The sequence below is a fragment of the Coregonus lavaretus genome (assembly GCF_964263955.1).
Source record: "Coregonus lavaretus genome assembly, chromosome: 31".
In the NCBI taxonomy this organism is placed as follows: domain Eukaryota; kingdom Metazoa; phylum Chordata; class Actinopteri; order Salmoniformes; family Salmonidae; genus Coregonus; species Coregonus lavaretus.
The window spans coordinates 8664358-8685993 of NC_140018.1; the positions used below are offsets into that span (position 1 = coordinate 8664358).

The following is a 21636-nucleotide window of genomic DNA, read 5'->3' on the forward strand; positions in this document are numbered from 1 at the left end:
ACAGAATAGTGAGGTTTGATCTAGAGACATACAGAATAGTGAGGTTTGATCTAGAGACATACAGAATAGTGAGGTTTGATCTAGGGCAAGACAATCATAACATGAATTTAGGCCAGTGCTATTTTATAATCTCATATAATCCACTTTTAAATTCTAAAGGGACCATTCAAAATGTTCTACCTCAACCGACCAAAAACACCACCGGAAAATACTCTTTAAAAAACTCTGTTGGGAGTGTTGGTTTTAGTTGGGTGAAGACGGTCATTTGTGAGATGGGAAGTGCGGAGCATGAAAGCCTGTGGTTGTTATTGGGATTGTAGGGATGGGAGAGACATCCATGAGATGTTGACAGCCTCAGAGCTGCCATAGCTGGGTCTCTGGGGAACTACTGGTGGAGCAGCTATCAGACCGCAATTTTATTCGGAAAAACATTTTGTCGCCAATTAGGCTCGGGAGTAGCTGAGATGCATGTGCTTGTATACGTTTTGAGAGGCAGAACAGAATGTATTTTGCTGAGAAAAAAAAAGTGTGTTTGGGAAAGTAGGGAGGAGATATTCACTGGGTTGTGAAAGCAAGTCTCTTCGGCGGCTGTAAGCCTGTCATTTTCACACTAGTGTCACTTTTTGGTAAATAGGGTATATTAGATGGTAATCTACATTGTGCTGCATTGCTCATATTTCAATCCAGTTGTAGAAACCTTTGAAGGAGCGGACTATATATACTTGTTTATTTGTAATCTCTAGACATGTAATTTGTAGTTGGGAGGACATTTTCTCATTTCTCAAAGCATTAGGAAGCAGAGATTTATACACTTATTGTACTGCGAAAACGACAGCAATTGGTATCTTTGGTGTTTGTATGGAATCCAATGTTTTGGCCTTGTGGGTAAAGGCCATGGATACAGCTACCAGCATCTTATTTGTGCAAATTAAGCCTTAAGGACAGGGTTCCCCAACTGGCGCCCAGAGGGCCGAATTTGACCCGCGGGTGGTTTTATTGAAAAAATGGTTTTGTAATTTTCATTGTTGGATATAAAAGACTGTATAAACTGTAAAAAGTGATGTTAATTTAGGAAATCTGTTCCCAAGTATTCCCACGCATAATAGAGAGATATATGTGATCTGTTCCCAAGTATTCCCACGCATAATAGAGAGATATATGTGATCTGTTCCCAAGTATTCCCACGCATAATAGAGAGATATATGTGATCGTATACACATGTAGGCAAGGTTTGAAATGATTATGTTTTAGTCGAATATTATATCTGTTTGGACTTCTTGCGGTCAATTTGCAGTTTACAAATTATTTGTAATTATGTTCTGGCCCCCTGAACATCTGCTCAAGAAACAATTGGCCCGGGGCTGAATCAAGTTAATGAATCAAGTTGATGATCCCTGCTTTAGGAAAACTAGTGCCTTAAAAAATTTACTAAAACTTTTTCCCATTATAAAAAACTAGTCCTAATATCCTTCCAATTGTTCCTCTCAACCATTTAGCCAAAGCATTTTACTCACTAAGCAGTAACCTACTTTAAACAATGTTCCATCAATTTGTGTGTTGATATTTCACTACTCCCTCTACTTAATGATTATTATCCTCATCAGTGGAGGCAGACGGGCAGAGATCCAGAGATCCAACGTATACATTGGTATAACCCTGCAGAACGGAGAGGGTAAGGCCTCACCTCCATGCAGGCTGTAATTAAAGTCTATTGAATGGGACGGAAGATGGAATTCGGGGATTTGAATCAGAACTAGTGCATTTGGCAGGCAAACTGCTCAAGTGGAATCCCTGTTGTCTATGTGTACAACTGGACATCAACGTTACATTTAATAAGAGTCAATTGACCAGCTCATCTACAGTTGTAGGATCTTAATTTGATCACCCTGTTGCAGGATAACTTTTCCTGCACCGCAAGAAATGCAGATGAGCTTTGTGATGTACATAAATGTGTCATTGACATAAATAGGGATGCACTTGTGTTACACAGTAGAATAGTACTGTATTCAATTGAATGCTAAGCAGTATAGTTGTAATGTAATGTGTTGAGCTACGGTATTAATGATAACCAGGTACAAATACATGGATAACTATAGGTGACACATTGTAAGCATAAGTGGATTAAAAGGTCAATAGGTAGATAACTCTGTAGATAGGAATTAAAGCTCAGTGTTTTACCAAGGACAGAACATATTTCTGCTCTAGTTAGAAATTTGACTGTCCACACACCCGCACACACTGACAGCTTGTCAGCTACTGTAGAATGCACTCACCAGAACTGAGAACCAATGCCATGTAAACAAATGCAAGGTCAGTAACATTGTCAGTGGATCTACTCAAGTCATGGAAAAGTATCTCTCCAGTACATCTGCTGACATCTCAAGTAAATAAAATGTTTCAGAGAGCCTATACATAACATTTTGATTGAAATGACGATGAATCAAATCCCATGGCTCTTTTATTTGCAAAAAGCTTCACTTCTATATTTACATTTTGTGCAAAAACATTTAAAGGTTTCAAGGACTTTACATTGTAAGTTAACCTCAAGGCACATACATGGGACAACAACAATATTTAATCATGAGAACAAAAAAGTAACTTTGGTTCCTAAATAGCATATTGGTTTATGTTGTTAAAGTCAAAACAACGCAATGTCTAAATTAAAAGCCATAATAGTCGAGAACCCCCTAAAGAAGCCAAATTACATGCATTGTTGATGTTCAGCATACTTTCCTCTATCTAATCATACATGAACAAATAGCCTGTCATTGTTCATATTATTTCAATTAATTCAACTCAGCAGCTGCATGGGGAAGTGTTGATTATCCAAAACACAGAACATTCAATTACTTCAAAAACCCATGAATAGTTTGATGAAGACTTCTGTGAATAGATGCACAAATCCTTGAATTAATTTATAATGGGAATTTGCAGACAGTATTTCACATGAGGGGGATTTGCCCTCAAACTGGAAATGAAGGAGAGACGAATCAAAGATGACTTAAAATGTATTACATTTTATCCACTTGGGTACTTTGTTTGAATTGACCTCTCAGTGGTTTAACATAATTATTCCAATGAGAATCAATGAGCTTTAAGGAAATTACTATTAGAGCCTGAAAGAGTAATAAACCAGAGGTTTCAGTATGTCTCTCTATTTTTCACTTCTCTCTCTCTAATGTGTTCGGTCTAATTCCATTGGTCACTCCATTGCATCTGTGTACTTTCTTCACGAGGGAGGAAATTAAGAGTAATGCACTGCCGCAAATAACCAACAAGGCTTCTCAGTCACTTTGTATGATTCATTACCCAGCACCACTCAAGGCGTCGTTACGAATGAACAGTCTTTCATTAGTTATGTGTCGGGTCTATTGTTGTCGGTCACTCTCTCTTTGTTGTTGCAGCAATATGAAAATGTGTGCTTTCCATACAGTAACTATTCAATTATTAGTTTAAACCTTGCTTCTTTTCTGAAAAAGTCATTGAACTAACCAAGTACAGTTCGCCCATACAGTACTGCATAAAGGTAAGGCAATAAATGGACTATGATCACTCCTTGGAACATTCCTTCAATTAGGGACATGTTGCAATAGGTTGGCCTGACTGACTAACAATACATTTAAAACCTAATCACTGTTAAGGAGGAAAACCAAGATACTTTGCTGTATGGGATTACTGTCAGATAGGCTAACTGTGCTACAGGCATACATAACCTGTCAAAAGCACTAGGGCCATGTAGCAGTGTCAAACTGACCTTAGGTCAGTAAATGCCGGTGGGATGTTGTAGGTAACTTGCCATGTAGCAGTGTCAAACTGACCTAAGGTCAGTAAATGTCGGTAGGGCTTGGTGTCTGTGGCTTAATGTGTGTCAAACTGACCTTAGGTCAGCTTACACTTGTGGGGCTTGTTGGACGTAGCTTTTAAAGCAGATTGATATGCTGATATGTGTACGTTGGTAGAAAGAAGTGGAGACACTTTGATAACCACAGAAGAGCAACTGTCATTTCTTAACAAAAAGAGTTTCTGCATTATAAATGGATATTAGACTCAAAAAGCACTTATGGAAGCTTAAACGTCAACATGAATGATGCCGTCATAGTGTTTATAGCGTCATAAACTCCCAATTGTTAAAAAATGCATTTAATCTAGGACAGTAGTTCCCAACCTTTTTCTGCCCGGAGTACCCCTGAAGTACCCCCTCATTTACATTTTACCAGTAGGCCTATGGTCTCATGAGTCTTCTCCAGTACCCCCTGTGGATAGGCCAAGGTCCTAGTACCACTGGTTGGGAACCACTGGTCTAGGACTAGGCTTAATCTGTGTCCGGAGAACCGCCCCCTAAGGTACAGCCAAACCATTGCAATGCAGTGGTTTAATGGTGCATTTCAGTCAGCGGCTTGGTGCCCCGTGAAGGGTTAAGTCTTGTCATTTGGCCCTCCACCCTCTCTCAACTTGTGAGTTGCACGGCCAAGTGAAAATAAAGTCTGGAAAATAAAGTCTGCATATTTTTCTTCCTTTTTTGGATGAGGATTATGAGCGGGGGGGGGGGGGGGGGGGGGGGGGGGGGGGGTGTTGAGGGGGTGCGGATCCTTTGAACTCCACCCGCAAAATAAAATCTTGTCAAAGCAAATAAAGTTGGAGTAAGAAGTGCATAATGATGACTTCTCAGTGGCACCAGGCAGTCCTAACTTGGATCCAGCAAGCCTCTCTCTCTCTCTCTCTCTCTCTCTCTCTCTCTCTCTCTCTCTCTCTCTCTCTCTCTCTCTCTCTCTCTCTCTCTCTCTCTCTCTCTCTCTCTCTCTCTCTCTCTCTCTCTCTCTCTCTCTCTCTCTCTCTCTCTCTCTCTCTCTCTCTCTCTCTCTCTCTCTCTCTCTCTCTCTCTCTCTCTCTCTCTGATGCAGTGATCTGAGAAGCTATAAGATGAGAGAGATCAGATAAGGACAGGTTCATGCTTCATGTAAGGGCAGCTCCAGATTTAGCTAACATTGTTTTGAATTGATGATGAATGTGTCGTTTGAACCAATCAATCAATGAATCAATAGAATAGCCAATCCCGTCTAGACAATGGAAATTATTCACATGTTTCAGCAGGAAACCCCTTCTATCAACACAGTGTAAAGCACATAGAAGATAAACACATTGATCATTCATTGTGATTCACACATTTGTCATTTAAATACTAAACAATAAGACAATAGAAAGGTAGCAGACTGTATAATAACTGTGTGTATCTCCTACACATTCATCATCCCTGCAGACACCTCCCTGCAAAGACAAGATACCCAACACAACCTCATGGGCCTCCCCCATGATAATAACACACTGTGGAAAAAATCCATATAATTTAGCCACTGAACAACAGATCTGAGCACAGTTAGTTTTAAATGATTCCACTTCTTTAAGTAGCTCCGCAAGCGTTAATACTCTGAACATTGCCATTTGAGAATGAGTAATGGTCGTCACTAGTTAACACAGCCACAAAGTCATAATTATGTATATTTCTACAATTTATCTTGTTAAAATCTCATTTGAAACCTAATCCAAACCTTAACCATAACCTTAACCACACTGCTATTCTCATGCCTAACCCTAACCACATTTTTGTTTTCAAGAATTTACAATATAGAGTTTTGACTTTGTGGCTGTGAAAACCATGAGTTACTGCTGGAAGGAATGCTGTAGCTAAAGGATCTCTACTGCTCCCTCTCTCGCCCACCTCTATACTGACTGAGAGAACATGCCCCCTAGTGGCCACAGCTTGTACAACCTCCTGTGTCAATGAAGGACAATCTATATCCAGCAGTCAGAGCAGTTTCCCTCCCTGCCACAGGAGGTTGGTGGCACCTTAATTGGGGAGAACGGGCTCGTGGTAAAGACTGGAGCAGAGTCAGTGGAATGGTATCAAATACATGGTTACCAGGTGTTTGATGCCATTCTGTTTGCTCCGTTCTGGCCATTATTATGAGCCGTTCTCCCCTCAGCAGCCTCCACTGCGTCCCTGCCTACCACATTCATACATGTTCACTTAGTCCTGTGAGGGCATTAGAGGGTGTTGAAAAGTGTGCACTTTCCTCTCTGATGGGATTTCCACTAAAAGCTAATTTCCTGGATGGCTGCTTACTCTCTCTGTTGCATTAGAAAGTGCACTTTGATTCTTAAAAAAAACACCAGCAGTGCCTATTCTCCACTGCAGTCTAATCAGCAGTGTTACTATGTCCCTGACCACTGTGTTATCGTAACTAGTGTTTCTGAGGGGGTGGCCCTGCACAAAGACCATCATTTAGCTCCTGTGGTTAGCAAAGAATCCCCTCCCTCATAGTGCCCAACAACCCAAAACCTGACAGACAGGACAGCGTTCGTTAGAACCATCCCAGCGTGTCGTAATGGTACAAATTCCGATATACAGACAGTACTTAAGCAAAACCACTTACTGTATTTGAAACCCACTGATTAGAAATCCATTTGTATTCCTTTTAACTAAGAGTAAAAAAGATAGCAGATAGAATTCCACATTATTGTCCACAGTATAAATTACATGGTAGACAGAACTTGGAAATATCTATGGTACAGTATATTTAACTACTTAGTTTTTTTCTCAAACAACCGGTGTGGGAGCATCTTGTTAGAAGCATCACGTGTGGCAGACCTCGGTGCTGGGAACGTTGCTGCTCTTGCAGTAGGCTAAGCTATTGTTACTGAGGTGGCAGTCTCTGAAGCCGATGCCTCCATTGGGTGTGTAGATGGGCTGAATCCTGAAATCCCCTTTCAAAAGTTGCTCATTGTTCAGCGAGACTATCTGAAAGCTGGTCTCAGTCATTTCCAGTATAGAGTTATCCTTTTTGGTCCCTGCCTCGCAGTAGTCGTCTTTTCTCCTTCCCCGGTTGTATTTCCACTTGGACGACTCAGAGCGGCTCTTCTTGTGCATGTGCCAACAAAACAGGCTCAGCAGCGTTACCAGGATGACAAGGACGGCCCCGCCTATCACCCCGGCCAAAAGGAGTGGGGAGTTGGCGTCCTGTTGAGCTTCCTCCGACCCCATGGCCTTGTTGTTATTGGAGCTGGACGAGGCCGACTTGGTCCTGGCCTCTGAGCATATTGTATCCTCCCCTGGGCGGTAGGAGTTGAGGGTGTCCAGCACATAAACACAGACCCGGTAAACAGACCTGGGCTCCAGGTTGGTCAGGCTAAGCTTCCGCCTATCCCCACTCACCGTCCTCTCGCGGCTGACGTCGTTCATCAGGCTCTGGCCCATCTTGACCCAGGTCACCTTGTAGGCCGTGACGGTGAAGTAGGAAGCCCAGCTCACCTCGATGCAGGAGGCATTGACCACGTGGAAGGATATCCGTAGGGGGTCCTCATAGGGGGGCAGGGGGCCAGCGGGGTGGGGAGGCAGGGCATGGGGAGGGGAGGGTGATGTGGGGTAGGAGGAGGTTGTGGAGGTGGGAATAGAGCTGGTCATGGAGGAGGTAATGAGGGTGGTGGTGGTGGTGGGTAGTTGGGGGTGCGGGGGCGTGGAGCGCAGTGTAGGCCAGAGGTCGGGCTGGAGGTCCGTCCCAGCTGGGCACTGGATAGCATCCAGGGTGAGTTCTCTGATTGCCATGCCGCGCACCCTCTCGGGGCTCTGGCACATTGAACCGCGCACGTTGATGGAGGCTGGTAATGACTTGAGCCACACCACCACCCATTTGACGGTGCAGTCGCAGCGCCACGGGTTGTTGCGAACAGTGAGCTGTCTGAGGCTGACGAGGCCGTCAAAGACCCCCTGTGTCAGCGTCTGCAGCTGGTTGTTGGATATATCCAGTCTCTCAAGCCTCTGAAGGCCTGAGAATGCCGTCACTGGGATCTGGTCCATCTGATTATCCTGCAGGCTGAGCTTGACCAGGGAGTGCGTCGGGAGGAGGGGCGGGGGGAACGTCAGAGAGTTACGGGCCAGCGCCAGCTCCTGGAGGTTGGACAGCTCCTGGAACGTCCCCGGGGCCACGCCCTCATCCGTCAACAAGTTGCCATCCAACAGGAGGCGCTGTAGCCGAGTCACGTTCTGGAACGCCTCCTCAGCGATGACGGCGATACGGTTCTCGTCCAATCGCAGCTCTGTGAGGTCCTCTGGGAGACCAATGGGGACACTGCTCAGGTGATTCTTGGTGAGGAAGAGCAGCTTGAGGCTGACAGCCTCCCGGAACGCCCCCTCCTCCACCCCAACCGTAGAGATGGAGTTATCGTCCAGGTGGAGCTCCTCTAGGCGGGGCAGCTGAGCCAAGGCAGCCCTGGAGATGGTCTGGATGTTGTTCTCCTGCAGGTGGAGCACCCGGATGTTCTTGGGCAGGTTGATGGGGAACTCGTCCAGCTGGTTGCCATAGAGATACACTGTCTCCACGGAGGCCACATTGTGTAGTTCCAATGGGAACCCTGCATTGTTGATCTGGTTGTTGTGGAGGTAGAGGATCTTGTAGCCCTCCGTTACCCCCAGAGGCACCGACGTCAGGCTCCGCTCATTGCAGTAAACAAACGTTTTGTCGCAGCGGCACTCCTCTGGGCACGAGGTGGCGGGGTGGCTGAAGTGCACGTTGAGGCTCAGGATGACCGTTAACCAGAAACGCAGAAATGAACCCCAATCTTTATTCCACAGCCCGGCCTGAAACTCCATAGTGTAAAATCCGAAGGATAGGAATGGCCTTGGGTTGGAGAAATTAAAAAGCAACGCACCCAAAAAAACAAAAAAAGGAAAAGTATTGAAAGTGTTGAAGTAAATCCACTAAAAGAGTCGACAAAAACCAGTCCTCTAAAAGAGTTTGATAATGCTGAGTTCACTTCTTCTTCACGGGGCGGTAGAACAGGAAGCTGTAGGGTTAGGCTTAATCCCCCTGTAATTGATTAGTCCTCAACTTGAAGAGGGAAAGCGGTCTCATTAGGAAGAGCAGGTCCTCTAAGTGAAGCTGACTCTGACGCCATCCATGCTGAAATATGAGACCAGAGCACTCTCACTCTCTGCTCGTTCTCACAGGACAGGACCCAGCCTGGGCCAATTTACTGCAGAGTCGCTGTCGAGAGCCGATGTGTCTGTGGCCTCCTCCTCTCCTCTCCTCGCCACCCACCCGTCACCGTCACACACTGCTGGTCCCCGCCCGGGGCAGCATCCAGGGGGGGTGACATTTGGATCCAGAGATCTGTTCCACAAAACAAAGGAAAGGTGAGATTAGTGGGGGGATTTAGGGCAGGGGTGGTCTGTTTCTCTCCGTGAGAAAAAAAAGAGCTCTGTCATAATTCACACGCACATAGAGGCTGAAAAAATACACACATAGATACACTCTATGTATTCTCTGTTTATGGCCAGATAGCATCTATCTCTCTCTCTCTCTCTCTCTCTCTCTCTCTCTCTCTCTCTCTCTCTCTCTCTCTCTCTCTCTCTCTCTCTCCCTCTCTCACATACTTAACCCACACACAGATCCACACACACTCACACTTTCACACTCCTTTGAAATGTATGCACAGGCTATTTCTTTCCAAATTTCAAACCATCTGATAAAAATGCAGGAGAGCTCTAGAACATCTGGTTTTAGCAGACATAAAGGGGGCTTTCATTCCTTCCTCTCAGTCAAAGAGAGAGGAGAGAATATAGTAGCTGCAAGGACAGCATTCACATTCTGAGCTTTCCACAGCAACAAGTCAATGCCTCGGTGCTAAATAACACGCTAATAAACACATTGCAAATATTTTGAAATGTCTGAAACATGAATGACACATAGAAGAGAAATGAAAGGAGAAACAGAGTAGTGCCTGAAAACATAAAGATGTATCAGGCAGCTCTTGTGTGAAAACTGTCTGGTTCTTCTTTGTCTTTGTTAGAGCAGACAGTGTTTTGAAGTCAGAGCTGGTAAACATGTTGTGCTTACAGTAAACAGAGAGAGGTGTTGTTTCGCCTCTAAAGGTGCCCCGCACATATTACACAAGTAGGCCAGACGCACCACCAATCATCTCCAGCACACCGACATGAAATAAGGCACTGCAAATTGAAATATAAGGGGAATGTGTGTGTGTGTGTGTACGCATTCGTGTGTGTGTGTCTGGCCTACTTGTGTAATATGTACCGGGGGGCACACATGGCTACAGTGCGGCAGGTACAAGGCCACACGGTTACAGTGAGGCAGGTACAAGGCCACACGGTTACAGTGAGGCAGGTACAAGGCCACACGGTTACAGTGAGGCAGGTACAAGGTCACACAGCTACAGTGAGGCAGGTACAAGGCCACACGGTTACAGTGAGGCAGGTACAAGGCCACACGGTTACAGTGAGGCAGGTACAAGGCCACACGGTTACAGTGCGGCAGGTACAAGGCCACACGGTTACAGTGAGGCAGGTACAAGGCCACACGGTTACAGTGAGGCAGGTACAAGGTCACACAGCTACAGTGAGGCAGGTACAAGGCCACACGGTTACAGTGAGGCAGGTACAAGGCCACACGGTTACAGTGAGGCAGGTACAAGGTCACACAGCTACAGTGAGGCAGGTACAAGGCCACACAGCTACAGTGAGGCAGGTAGGCCATCCAGGGCGGTAGGTAGCCTAGCGGTTAGAATGTTGGGCCAGTAAATTAAAGGCTGCTAGTTTGAATCCCCAAGCTGACAAGAATCCCCTTGAGCAAGGCACTTAACCCTAATTGTTCCAGGGTTTCTGTGGAAAATGGCAGACCCTGGCCGTGACCCCACTCTCCGAGGGTGTCTCAGGGAGAGTTGAGATATGCAACAAAAAAACTAATTTCCATTTAATACACGCTTGTACATGTGTGAAAAATGACAAATATAAGCAACCACCAAATGTTTATTACAGTAGGGCCTCAGCTCCCCACATCCCAGTATTCAGGTTTATTGCCCATCACACATTTCCTCCCCACCAGGGCTTTTAACTTAACAGGAGCACCACCCTGTGTCAATGCTGAATAGACCCATACCTTTAATACAAAATGGGTTTGATGGGCTGCATTTTAAATAGGGTATTGGGTAATATAGCCAAGGAGGAATGTGCATATGGATAGAATAAAGTGATCTGTATTGTTAGGTTGCTCTGTAGCCTGATGAGATGGGGCACTGCTCCTTATAAAGATGGAACAAACAATATGAAATACATCTGTGATCTACTTTTCGAAATTGAAAAGGGCTAAATTTAATCAAATAAGCTTCAGGGGAAATAAGCAGCAACCACATGAGGCAATCAATTTGCTGCCACAGCAACAGCACCTAAAATGATTATAGCTGCATAAATAAAGACATTGGACATTGGAAGGAATTGTGGAGGAAAAATAAACCTTTAGAAGCAAGGCTAAAGAACATGTCCAATACGCACACAATAAAGTTGGCCTTTCCATGTATCCAAATACAAAATGTCATGGACAGAGAGATACATTTGCACTCAGACCAACTAACTCAGGGGGCAAGTTGTGAGCTAACTGCCAAGGTGTCTGTGTGAACAGATAGAATAACGTTTTTCGGCTGAGGGAGCACAGTTCTCGCCAGATGAACTAAGTGATATCGCGGCCAGGTTCAATCCGATTATGATTCGATTAAATGACAATAACGCAATTAAAAGTTGAAAACGAATAGGCTATTTAAAAGACGCTAAAAGGCGGATCAGGTATACTTCAAAGGCAGCTCAGTGAGTGGTGTTCATTTGAATGAATTATTACAAAGGGACATTGAGAGGCGTGCGAACATTGAGATTTCAAGTGAAAACGGAGGCTTCGCTTTTCTCTAATGGAAAAATGTATCTTTGACATGATGAAAAAACGAATTAACGGATTAATACATTGTACAATGTATTAACAGAAATGTTTGTAAAAACTATTGACAATTGACAAGTTGACCACATTTCGTTTAGAGATGGCAGTAGGTTGTGAAGAGAATAAAATATATTAGGCAACGGCGTGGCCTTGAATAAAAATAATACCATAGCTCATAACAACGCTTGAGTTTTAATATCTCCATAATGTATTAATCAAATCCAGTTCAATCTACTCATAGCCTATAAAACTATTTAAATACGTTGTAGTAAACTATCGTTGTTTATTCAGCTCGGCATTATAGAAACCCAACTGCTGTGATTATTATTTTTACCTTTATACTGCTATAAAACATTTGGGCTACTGTAGCCTACCTTAGATGAGGCTTTGTCCGTATCAATTGTATGCCCCTTTATCATGTTGAACTTTTTTCTTTATCGCTTTGCCTTCATGCAATCCTAGAATATGACCGTGCACAATGACCCAGCGCCATTCGGTATTGTTTGTGCGAATCGGTTCCGAGCGCCCTGCCACCCGTAGGTATACCGGACAGCATGCTGCCTGAGTCCGGTAAACAATCTTCTGATATGTCCACACTTTTCTCCGCGTTAGGCAGGTCAACCTACGACTCACCTCAGCCCTTCTCAAAACCTTGGGCAAAGCATTAGAGCCGGAGAGCAGGACTTGAGGCAGCAGAGGCAGCACCGACTTCTTCCGTTGGAGTCCCCCGTAACAGCGAACACGCACTTTTCAAGGAATCCGCCTGATCCCCCAATCATTTCGGCTTCTGTTCAGGTTGTTTTGGGGACGATAAAAACTTGCCTTCCATGCTCGGAATACCAGAGAGATATTTTGCTAAGATAAATTCAGTTGATAGTGATGTGTGTGCACCGCTCACCTCTCTATCTCTCTCTCTCTCTCTCTCTCTCTGTCTCTCTCTCTCTGCTCTCAATTTTTCAATTCCGTCTGTCTCTTATCTCGCTCTTTCATCGTCATTCAGGTCCCTCCTACCCTACCGGGCCTACCCTTCCCTGAATAAAGAGTGCGTCTCCCGGAGCAGCTCGGAGAGAGATGGTTAGGAGCCACAGCTCCTCCCAACACTAATGCCCACATACTTCTCATTTTACATTGGAATTTCAACTTTCTTGTTTTTCTGGACTAGCCTAATTTATATTTATCCTATTTAACTATATATTTTCCCTAAACACAAAGTTTATTAGGAATGGTCCTAAACGATTGATCTGGATAAAGTGCATGTCCAGACCATTCCCACTCCACATTCTATTCAGTTTCCCTAGGAAGGCAGAGCTCTATGTGTAATTCTGTTGCCATTTATTTTAATCTCTCCTCCCTTGCAGTGATTTGAGACTTTCAGACACATGCACTGACAAGCACAGTAATTTCCTCTGAATATTCAGCCTCTTTCTAAGTACTGATTCAGCATTACACTATTGCTTCCCCCCCCCCCCCTCTCTCTCTCTCTCTCTCTCTCTCTCTCTATCTCTCTCTCCCTCTCTCTCTCTCTCTCTCTCTTTCTCTCACCCAAGTACGCACGTATAAGCGTGTGCACACACACGCACAAACACACACGCACGCACACACGTACACACATGCACGCACACACCCGCACACACACACTCAAAAGAGGTATGGTGTGAGGGAGCTCTAGATGAGCTCTTATTGGTCCTGAATGCTGTAGGGGAGAGTGGGGTAAGTTCAGCGTTTTTCTTTTACATTCAGCATCACTCCATCAAGGGAAATATAGTATTCTTTCTAACAAAGATATCTACATACATTTCAGGATGTGTATCCCTGGAAATAATCAGAATTCATGTAAACATTACAGTTTTGAAAACATAGCTTGTTTAAAAAAAGTGGTCTCTTTGCACAACTTATCCTGGGTATGGGGTAAGTTGAGCCACGGACAGGGTAAGTTAAGCCGCCTACAAATGTCTTTACTGAATTAAATATTACCACTACCCTTTTCAAACCATGTCTATCTTTATTTCCCAAACACATTTCAACACAATCACAATAGCTCTTTGGTATTTTAACACAGGCTTACCACCTAACAAACACTTTGTCCTTTTTTAAACACTTTTAACATAGGCCAGGCCCTGTTGTTACCTCATATCCCAGTGATAATGCCTTGCATTATGCCAAAAATAAATAAAGAAAATAAACGCTTACATTTGCTCGACATGCCATTGGCTCAAACATTGGCTCAACTTACCCAATGGCCAATAGCTCAACTTACCCCAAGGGAAGTATTTTGACTATATTAGCCCACACAGCTACAAGGATGCACTTTCATGCTAGGTTTAGGACCTCATATTGAAGCTTATAGAGACCACAACTGATGTACAGAACAATCATACAATTATATACTTTGGTTTAGATACAAGCATCATGAAACCTCTAACACAATAAATTGATTTGACTTGGTGAAAATCAGTTTTTTTTTCGTGAAATGTAGTAGACGCCACACTAACAGGTCAACAGCTGCGAGGTTATCTTTGATCACAGAGTTGGTGCCAATCCATGATTTATCAAATTAACCCTTTGAAACACACGGCACAGTTGCTACATGCCAAGGTGAGTTGTCTCTACCGCCAAGCTATTGGAAAATAAAGATGATATGTAGACTGTCAGGGAAGAAAAGTCAACTCTAAGCCAGCATATGGCGATTCCATTCCTCTATTTTACCAACTCTCCATGAGACGTTTTTTGTGAGTTTCACTCTGCCTTTCATGTTTAATATTCCTAAGATTGACTGCCTTGCCATGTACAGTCTACACAATTTAATTTATCCATAAATCACAAAGCTGTACACAGGATGATTTATATATTGGACATGAAGAATGCAGGGGGAAATAGCCTGTTTTACTTTGCCTTGTTGACAGACATGTTTTGCAACATAATTCCAATAGATGGAATGTGGCATTATACACAGTTAGAAAATGTTTCTCCATTAGAAATGACAAAGATGTTACAGTTGTTGGATATACAGTACATTTTACAAAAATATAATATGCTTATGTAGGCCAGGGTTTATACCAGTTGACTTTTAGCTATGCTAATCGAGCTACTAGGCCCATCTGTGAGTTTGAGATTAGGATTTCTTGGTGAAATGTGGTGTTCCAATCATTATACCTTACAAAGTTTAATTCTTGACCGATTGTAATTTTGAATTTCCAATGCAAGCCAAGTATCCTTCACAGAGGAAAAAAAGTAAACATGTTTAATCTGGACATTCCTCAGTGGAAGTCTCCTAAACCCTAAGTATCTCCATTCACCTTGGCACATTTTTGTGTATGTACAGTCGTGGTCAAAAGTTTTGAGAATGACACAAGTATTGGTCTTCACAAAGTTAGCTGCTTCAGTGTTATGAGATATTTTTGTCAGATGTTACTATGGTATACTGAAGTATAATTACAAGCATTCCATAAGTGTCAAAGGCTTTTATTGACAATTACATTAAGTTTATGCAAAGAGTCAATATTTGCAATGTTGACCATTCTTTTTCAAGACCTCTGCAATCCGCCCTGGCATGCTGTCAATTAACTTCTGGGCCATATCCTGACTGATGGCAGCTCATTCTTGCATAATCAATGCTTGGAGTTTGTCAGAATTTGTGGGTTTTTGTTTGTCCACCTGCCTCTTGAGGATCGACCACAAGTTCTCAATGGGATTAAGGTCTGGGGGGTTTCCTGGCCATGGACCCAAAATGTCGATGTTTTGTTCCCCGAGCCACTTAGTTATCACTTTTGCCTTATGGCAAGGTGCTCCATCATGCTGGAAAAGGCATTGGTCGTCACCAAACTGTTCTTGGATGGTTGGGAGAATTTGCTCTCGGAGGATGTGTTGGTACCATTATTTATTCATGGCTGTGTTCTTAGGCAAAATTGTGAGTGAGGCCACTCCCTTGGCTGAGAAGCAACCCCACACATGAATGGTCTCAGGATGCTTTACTGTTGGCATGACACAGGACTGATGGTAGCGCTCTTCTCCGGACAAGGTGTTTTCCAGATGCCCCAAACAATCGGAAAGGGGATTCATCAGAGAAAATGACTTTACCCCAGTCCCCAGCAGTCCAATCCCTGTACCTTTTGCAGAATATCAGTCTGTCCCTGATATTTTTCCTGGAGAGAAGTGGCTTCTTTGCTGCCCTTCTTGACACCAGGCCATCCTCCAAAAGTCTTCGCCTCACTGTGCGTGCAGATGCACTCACACCTGCCTGCTGCCATTCCTGAGCAAACTCTGCACTGGTGGTGCCCCGATCCTGCAGCTGAATCAACTTTAGGAGACGGTCCTGGTGCTTGCTGGACTTTCTTGGGCGCCCTGATGCCTTCTTCACAACAATTTATCCTCTCTCCTTGAAGTTCTTGATGATCCGATAAATGGTTGATTTAGGTGCAATCTTACTAGCAGCAATATCCTTGCCTGTGAAGCCCTTTTTGTGCAAAGCAATGATGACGGCACGTTTCCTTGCAGGTAACCATGGTTAACAGAGGAAGAACAATGATTTCAAGCACCACCCTCCTTTTAAAGCTTCCAGTCTGTTATTATAACTCAATTAGCATGACAGAGTGATCTCCAGCCTTGTCCTCGTCAACACTCTCACCTGTGTTAACGAGAGAATCACTGACATGATGGCAGCTGGTCCTTTTGTGGCAGGACTGAAATGCAGTGGAAATGTTTTTTGGGGATTAAGTTCATTTTCATGGCAAAGAGGGATTTTGCAATTCATTGCAATTCATCTGATCACTCTTCATGACATTCTGGAGTATATGCAACTTACCATCATCAAAACGGAGGCAGCAGACTTTGTGAAAATTAGGATTTTTGTCATTCTCAAAACTTTTGAACACGACTGTATATTGAAGATGGGTCAGGAGGTCCAGGGAACCTACACTCATCATTTTATTGTTCTTTATAGGCAAAATCATCATTGAGTTGGCCTGTTTAGATGCTCCATCTTAACTGCTGATATTATGTTTCACTTCTGTTGAACTATTCTAAACTTTCCCATCACTCTTGCGGATATGAGACATGACCCTTACACAGATCCTAATATCAAGCTACAAGTCACGAAAAGGCTAACCACGAACTTTCTGATATTTGACTGCAGGTTTCTGTTCCATCCGAAATGCAGACTTACAGGACAGAATGCAGCAGATAGAACTGTAAGATAGTGTGTACACTTATTACTATGAAATTATTAACGGGGAACCAGTCCAGTTATTGGACGAAATGGCCTTCTAAGAAGACCTGACTTATGAGTTATTTTAGTAATAACTCTAGAAGACTACAATTATAATAATAGTAATACATTTATAAATCTGAAGGTATGAATTCTTATAACATTTACCATATTAGTTAGAAAAACAAACTATCAACAAAAGTTTATCCCCTCAGGTCTCCTCCTTTATTTAAGAAAAACAGAAAATGTCTGTCTTCAGCACCATCATCCATCTCTCAGTGATAGAATAGAGCCTAACTGGGTTGTGGATTGTTTTGACCAGACTGCATAATCTACTGTATCTTGCTGAAATGGGAGAAGCACTCAACACTGACCCAAGGGGAGGTGAAAGTTCAGTCTACGATTGCAAAATTCTGGTAACTTTCCCAAAAGTCACAGGTTTTCCAGAAATCCTGGTAGAAATATTAGCAACATCAGGAGGGAATAAGCAGGAAAACCGTAATCGTCCAACCAGGATTTCAGAAAAAATTCAGGGGATTTTGGGAAAGTTACCGGAATTTTGCAACCCTAGTCCAGTCCCATAGCTCCCTCAGGGCAGTTTGACCAGGAGCAGAACATTGTTACTCAGATACACACTTCTGTTTTTTCCCTATATCCATTCTTAAGTCCCTGTAGACATCATTAGCTTAGCACTTAGCATGTTCCTCAGCACAATGTTTAGATCAGAACTTCACAATGGCACACTTCAAAGTTGTTTATCGACTTTTAACTCCCTTTCAAGAGTGATTGACAAGAGTGATTGGCAAGATCTCTGAAAGATGCGATTGTGTAATTATTATGCATAGTTTATAATCAAAATTATTATATCACCAGATGCCATACTGAGACTAGAGAGAGACCTCTTGCTGCGGAGTGTTACGAACGCTGATTATGTTGTTAAGATTACAGTTGATCAATACATACATTAATTATATTTGTCCTTACTGTAATCATCTTTATGCATGTCAATTATCAACCAACCATCATTTCATTTTTCAACACAACTCCCACCAGAGAAAAGCAGCATTTTCAAAAGTAAACTGTTAAAGTCAAACCATCCAAATGAGTTCTATGTGCATGCTACTGCGTCACCACCATATCAATCGCTGACTGTGTTTCCACTGCTGTACTGCTGCTGTAGGCTCTCCATTCAATTAAATAAAGAAAAACTTGCAACGTTTACAATTCCTTTTAATAGAATAAACCTGCTTGTCAAACTGTTGGATGGAGGAAGGGGGAGGCAGTTCTCAATGGGCCTGGTAGTCATTTCATCAGGAGGACATGGTGTGAATTATGGGGGAATATACCTGTCAATGGTAGCTTGGCCATCACTGAAGGCTGCCCTGTGCTAATGTCACACTGTAAAAACAGACTGACTGACAACAAGCTGGTCCCTGTAATACTGTAGAGAGAGGGGTAAGAGAGAGAGGGGGGGGGTTAGAGACAGACAGACAGACAGACAGACAGACAGACAGACAGACAGACAGACAGACAGACAGACAGACAGACAGACAGACAGACAGACAGACAGACAGACAGACAGACAGACAGACAGACAGACAGACAGACAGACAGACAGACAGACAGACAGACAGACAGAGAGACAGACAGAGAGAGAGAGAGAGAGAGAGAGAGAGCGGAGCCAGGAACAGGTCAAAGGATGGGCCTTATCCCACCTCCAATCCCTCCAAGTCACATCTGGTGTGAAGTTCCCCTCCTGAGCTGAGCGGAGGAAGTCTTATTCTGGTTGTTCACAGCCTGGATGTGGAGGTGAGCTAGCATCTACCTCCCAGGCTATAGCTCTATCTCTCTCTCTCTGAATCTGCCTGCCTGCCTGGTGCTGTCCAGACCAAATCTGCCTGCCTGCCTGGTGCTGTCCAGACTAAACCTCACTTGGTATGTCTGCATTATGGACACATGGCTGGCTACTACTGCCTGGAAGATCTGCTGAATGAGTTGTCCCTGTCTTTGTGACCTGACCAGGTCAAACTCTGGACCCAACCAACTCCTGACCGAACAAAACTCTGGACCCAACACAATTCTAGTCTGGACCCAACAAAACTCTGGACCCAACAAAACTCTGGACCCAACAAAACTCTGGACCCAACAAAACTCTGGACCCAACAAACCCCTGGACCCAACAAAACTCTGGACCCAACAAACCTCTGGACCCAACAAAACTCTGGACCCAACAAACCCCTGGACCCAACAAAACTCTGGACCCAACAAACCCCTGGACCCAACAAACCCCTGGACCCAACAAAACTCTGGACCCAACAAAACTCTGGACCCAACAAACCCCTGGACCCAACAAAACTCTGGACCCAACAAAACTCTGGACCCAACACAATTCTAGTCTGGACCCAACAAAACTCTGGACCCAACAAAACTCTGGACCCAACAAAACTCTGGACCCAACAAAACTCTGGACCCAACAAACCCCTGGACCCAACAAAACTCTGGACCCAACAAACCCCTGGACCCAACAAAACTCTGGACCCAACAAACCTCTGGACCCAACAAAACTCTGGACCCAACAAACCCCTGGACCCAACAAAACTCTGGACCCAACAAAACTCTGGACCCAACAAAACTCTGAATCCAACAAACCCCTGGACCCAACAAAACTCTGGACCCAACAAACCCCTGGACCCAACAAAACTCTGGACCCAACAAACCCCTGGACCCAACAAAACTCTGGACCCAACAAACCCCTGGACCCAACAAAACTCTGGACCCAACAAACCCCTGGACCCAACAAAACTCTGGACCCAACAAAACTCTGGACCCAACAAAACTCTGGACCCAACAAACCCCTGGACCCAACAAAACTCTGGACCCAACAAACCCCTGGACCCAACAAAACTCTGAATCCAACAAACCTCTGGGCCTTAAGTTTCTCGTGGCCAGGAAAGATGTAGGACATATTATGTCTCTTTGACAAATAGTGTTTCTTTTTGAATTGCCTTCACTTTTCCAAACAATAATGCAATAATTCCCAACACAGAATTTACCTCCATATTCATAAAACTCTCCATATCTACATTTCACTGTTTCCATTCTGTTGATGAGTCGATTAATTATTGCATTGACTCCTAATTACGGGAGGGTGGAGAAAGGCCCAGACAAATTTACAGTCATAATGACCTCAGATTATTATTATTAATGATGATATATTAATTCATGTTAATTACAAAGTGTTATTAGGGATTTAATTATTTATTCAACAACTACTTAACTCCAAGGATGTTGCACACTTTGGGAAGATACGAGTATGCTGCGTAGGCTCCAGTATTTAGCAATCTAGACCAGAACAAAGCTGTGACATCAATTAAACAAGTGATTTAATTTGTATGGCCAAATTCACTGCTTGCTTATCTCTCAAAGTATCCCCAGAGGATGCCTGTAGCACAGAGTGTGTGTGTGTGTGTGCCTCCTAATTATAGTGCTAGTCTTCTGCGTCTTGGGTTTTCCACTCCGCATTACACAGTAATACTGGATTAGCGAGCCTGATTTTAATGCACTAATTTGCTTGTGTAGGGTTATAACTGTTCTAAGACTAATTAAGAAGATGATGGACATTTCTCAGGATCTGGGGCAACTTTTGGAGGTTAGTGTTCTTCTCAGTCTAAATCTCCCCTCCAAGAACAAAGGATTTTGGTTAATTACCCGATTACATCTTTTTGGGGGGAATGAGAATACTTTTAAAAATCTCATTACGTAAGATTTTGATACAGCCCAAACTTCATCCACAGTAAAGTAAAGTATGTTTACCTCTCTAGTACTTCTGTAATGACTGTTCTTTCCTATATGAGTTAATTAAATGTAATGTATGATCCTTTGTTTACGAGACCTTTACCGTCTTCTACCAACTCCCCCATTTTTTATTTTTACCCCATATGGCCTTCACTAAGGCAATAGCCCTCACATACCAATCTGTGCTTCCATCTGGTCACTGTGGTTTTCACATTTACCGTTTTGTTCCCCCAAGCTTTCACTTACTGCCACAGCGAGTCTCCCCGTTTAAAAATAGTCTTGCAAACATCCTCAGGGTGTCTCCTATGTATCTCTAACGTCAGAACACTGGAAGCACCACACTGCCCAGAGTACTGTTGGGAGGTGTGTTCTATGTATCTCTAACATCAGAACACTGGAAGCACCACACTGCCCAGAGTACTGTTGGGAGGTGTGTTCTATGTATCTCTAACATCAGAACACTGGAAGCACCACACTGCCCAGAGTGCTGTTGGGAGGCTGGTGAATCACACAGCGGCTCTAGAACATGTCCTGCTCTCTACCAAGTTTCTGTTTTATTAGTTAGCATATTATTTCCAGAGGGAACGAGGGAGAGGTAGAGGGCAGAAGGAAAGAGAGAGAGAGCGAGAGAGAGAGTGAAAATCAGACAGACATACAGAGAGAAAGCGAGAGAGAGAACCGAAGAGGAGTAGAGAGAGAAAAAGGGAATGTGGTTGGTGTGAGTGATGATGTCAGATCTATTGATTAAAAGGATCACTTTTCGTCCCCCTCCCTCTCGCTCGTCTCTCACTCTCGCTCTCATCTCTCACTCTCTCTCTCATCCCTCTCTCTCAGGTGGCACAAGGCCCATCCCTGGCACCTGCCACC

At 43.7% G+C, this 21636-nt stretch overlaps 1 protein-coding gene across 1 annotated transcript; it reads right to left on the reverse strand.

The window, feature by feature from the left end:
• Nucleotides 1-6557: 6557 nt before the first annotated feature.
• LOC311106832 (leucine-rich repeat transmembrane protein FLRT2-like) lies at nt 6558-8875 on the reverse strand. Its single transcript, XM_084149204.1, has one exon. It carries the CDS (start codon nt 8642-8644, stop codon nt 6632-6634), a length of 2013 nt encoding a protein of 670 aa, XP_084005330.1. The 5' UTR covers nt 8645-8875; the 3' UTR covers nt 6558-6631.
• Between the last annotated feature and the right edge of the window lie 12761 nt (nt 8876-21636).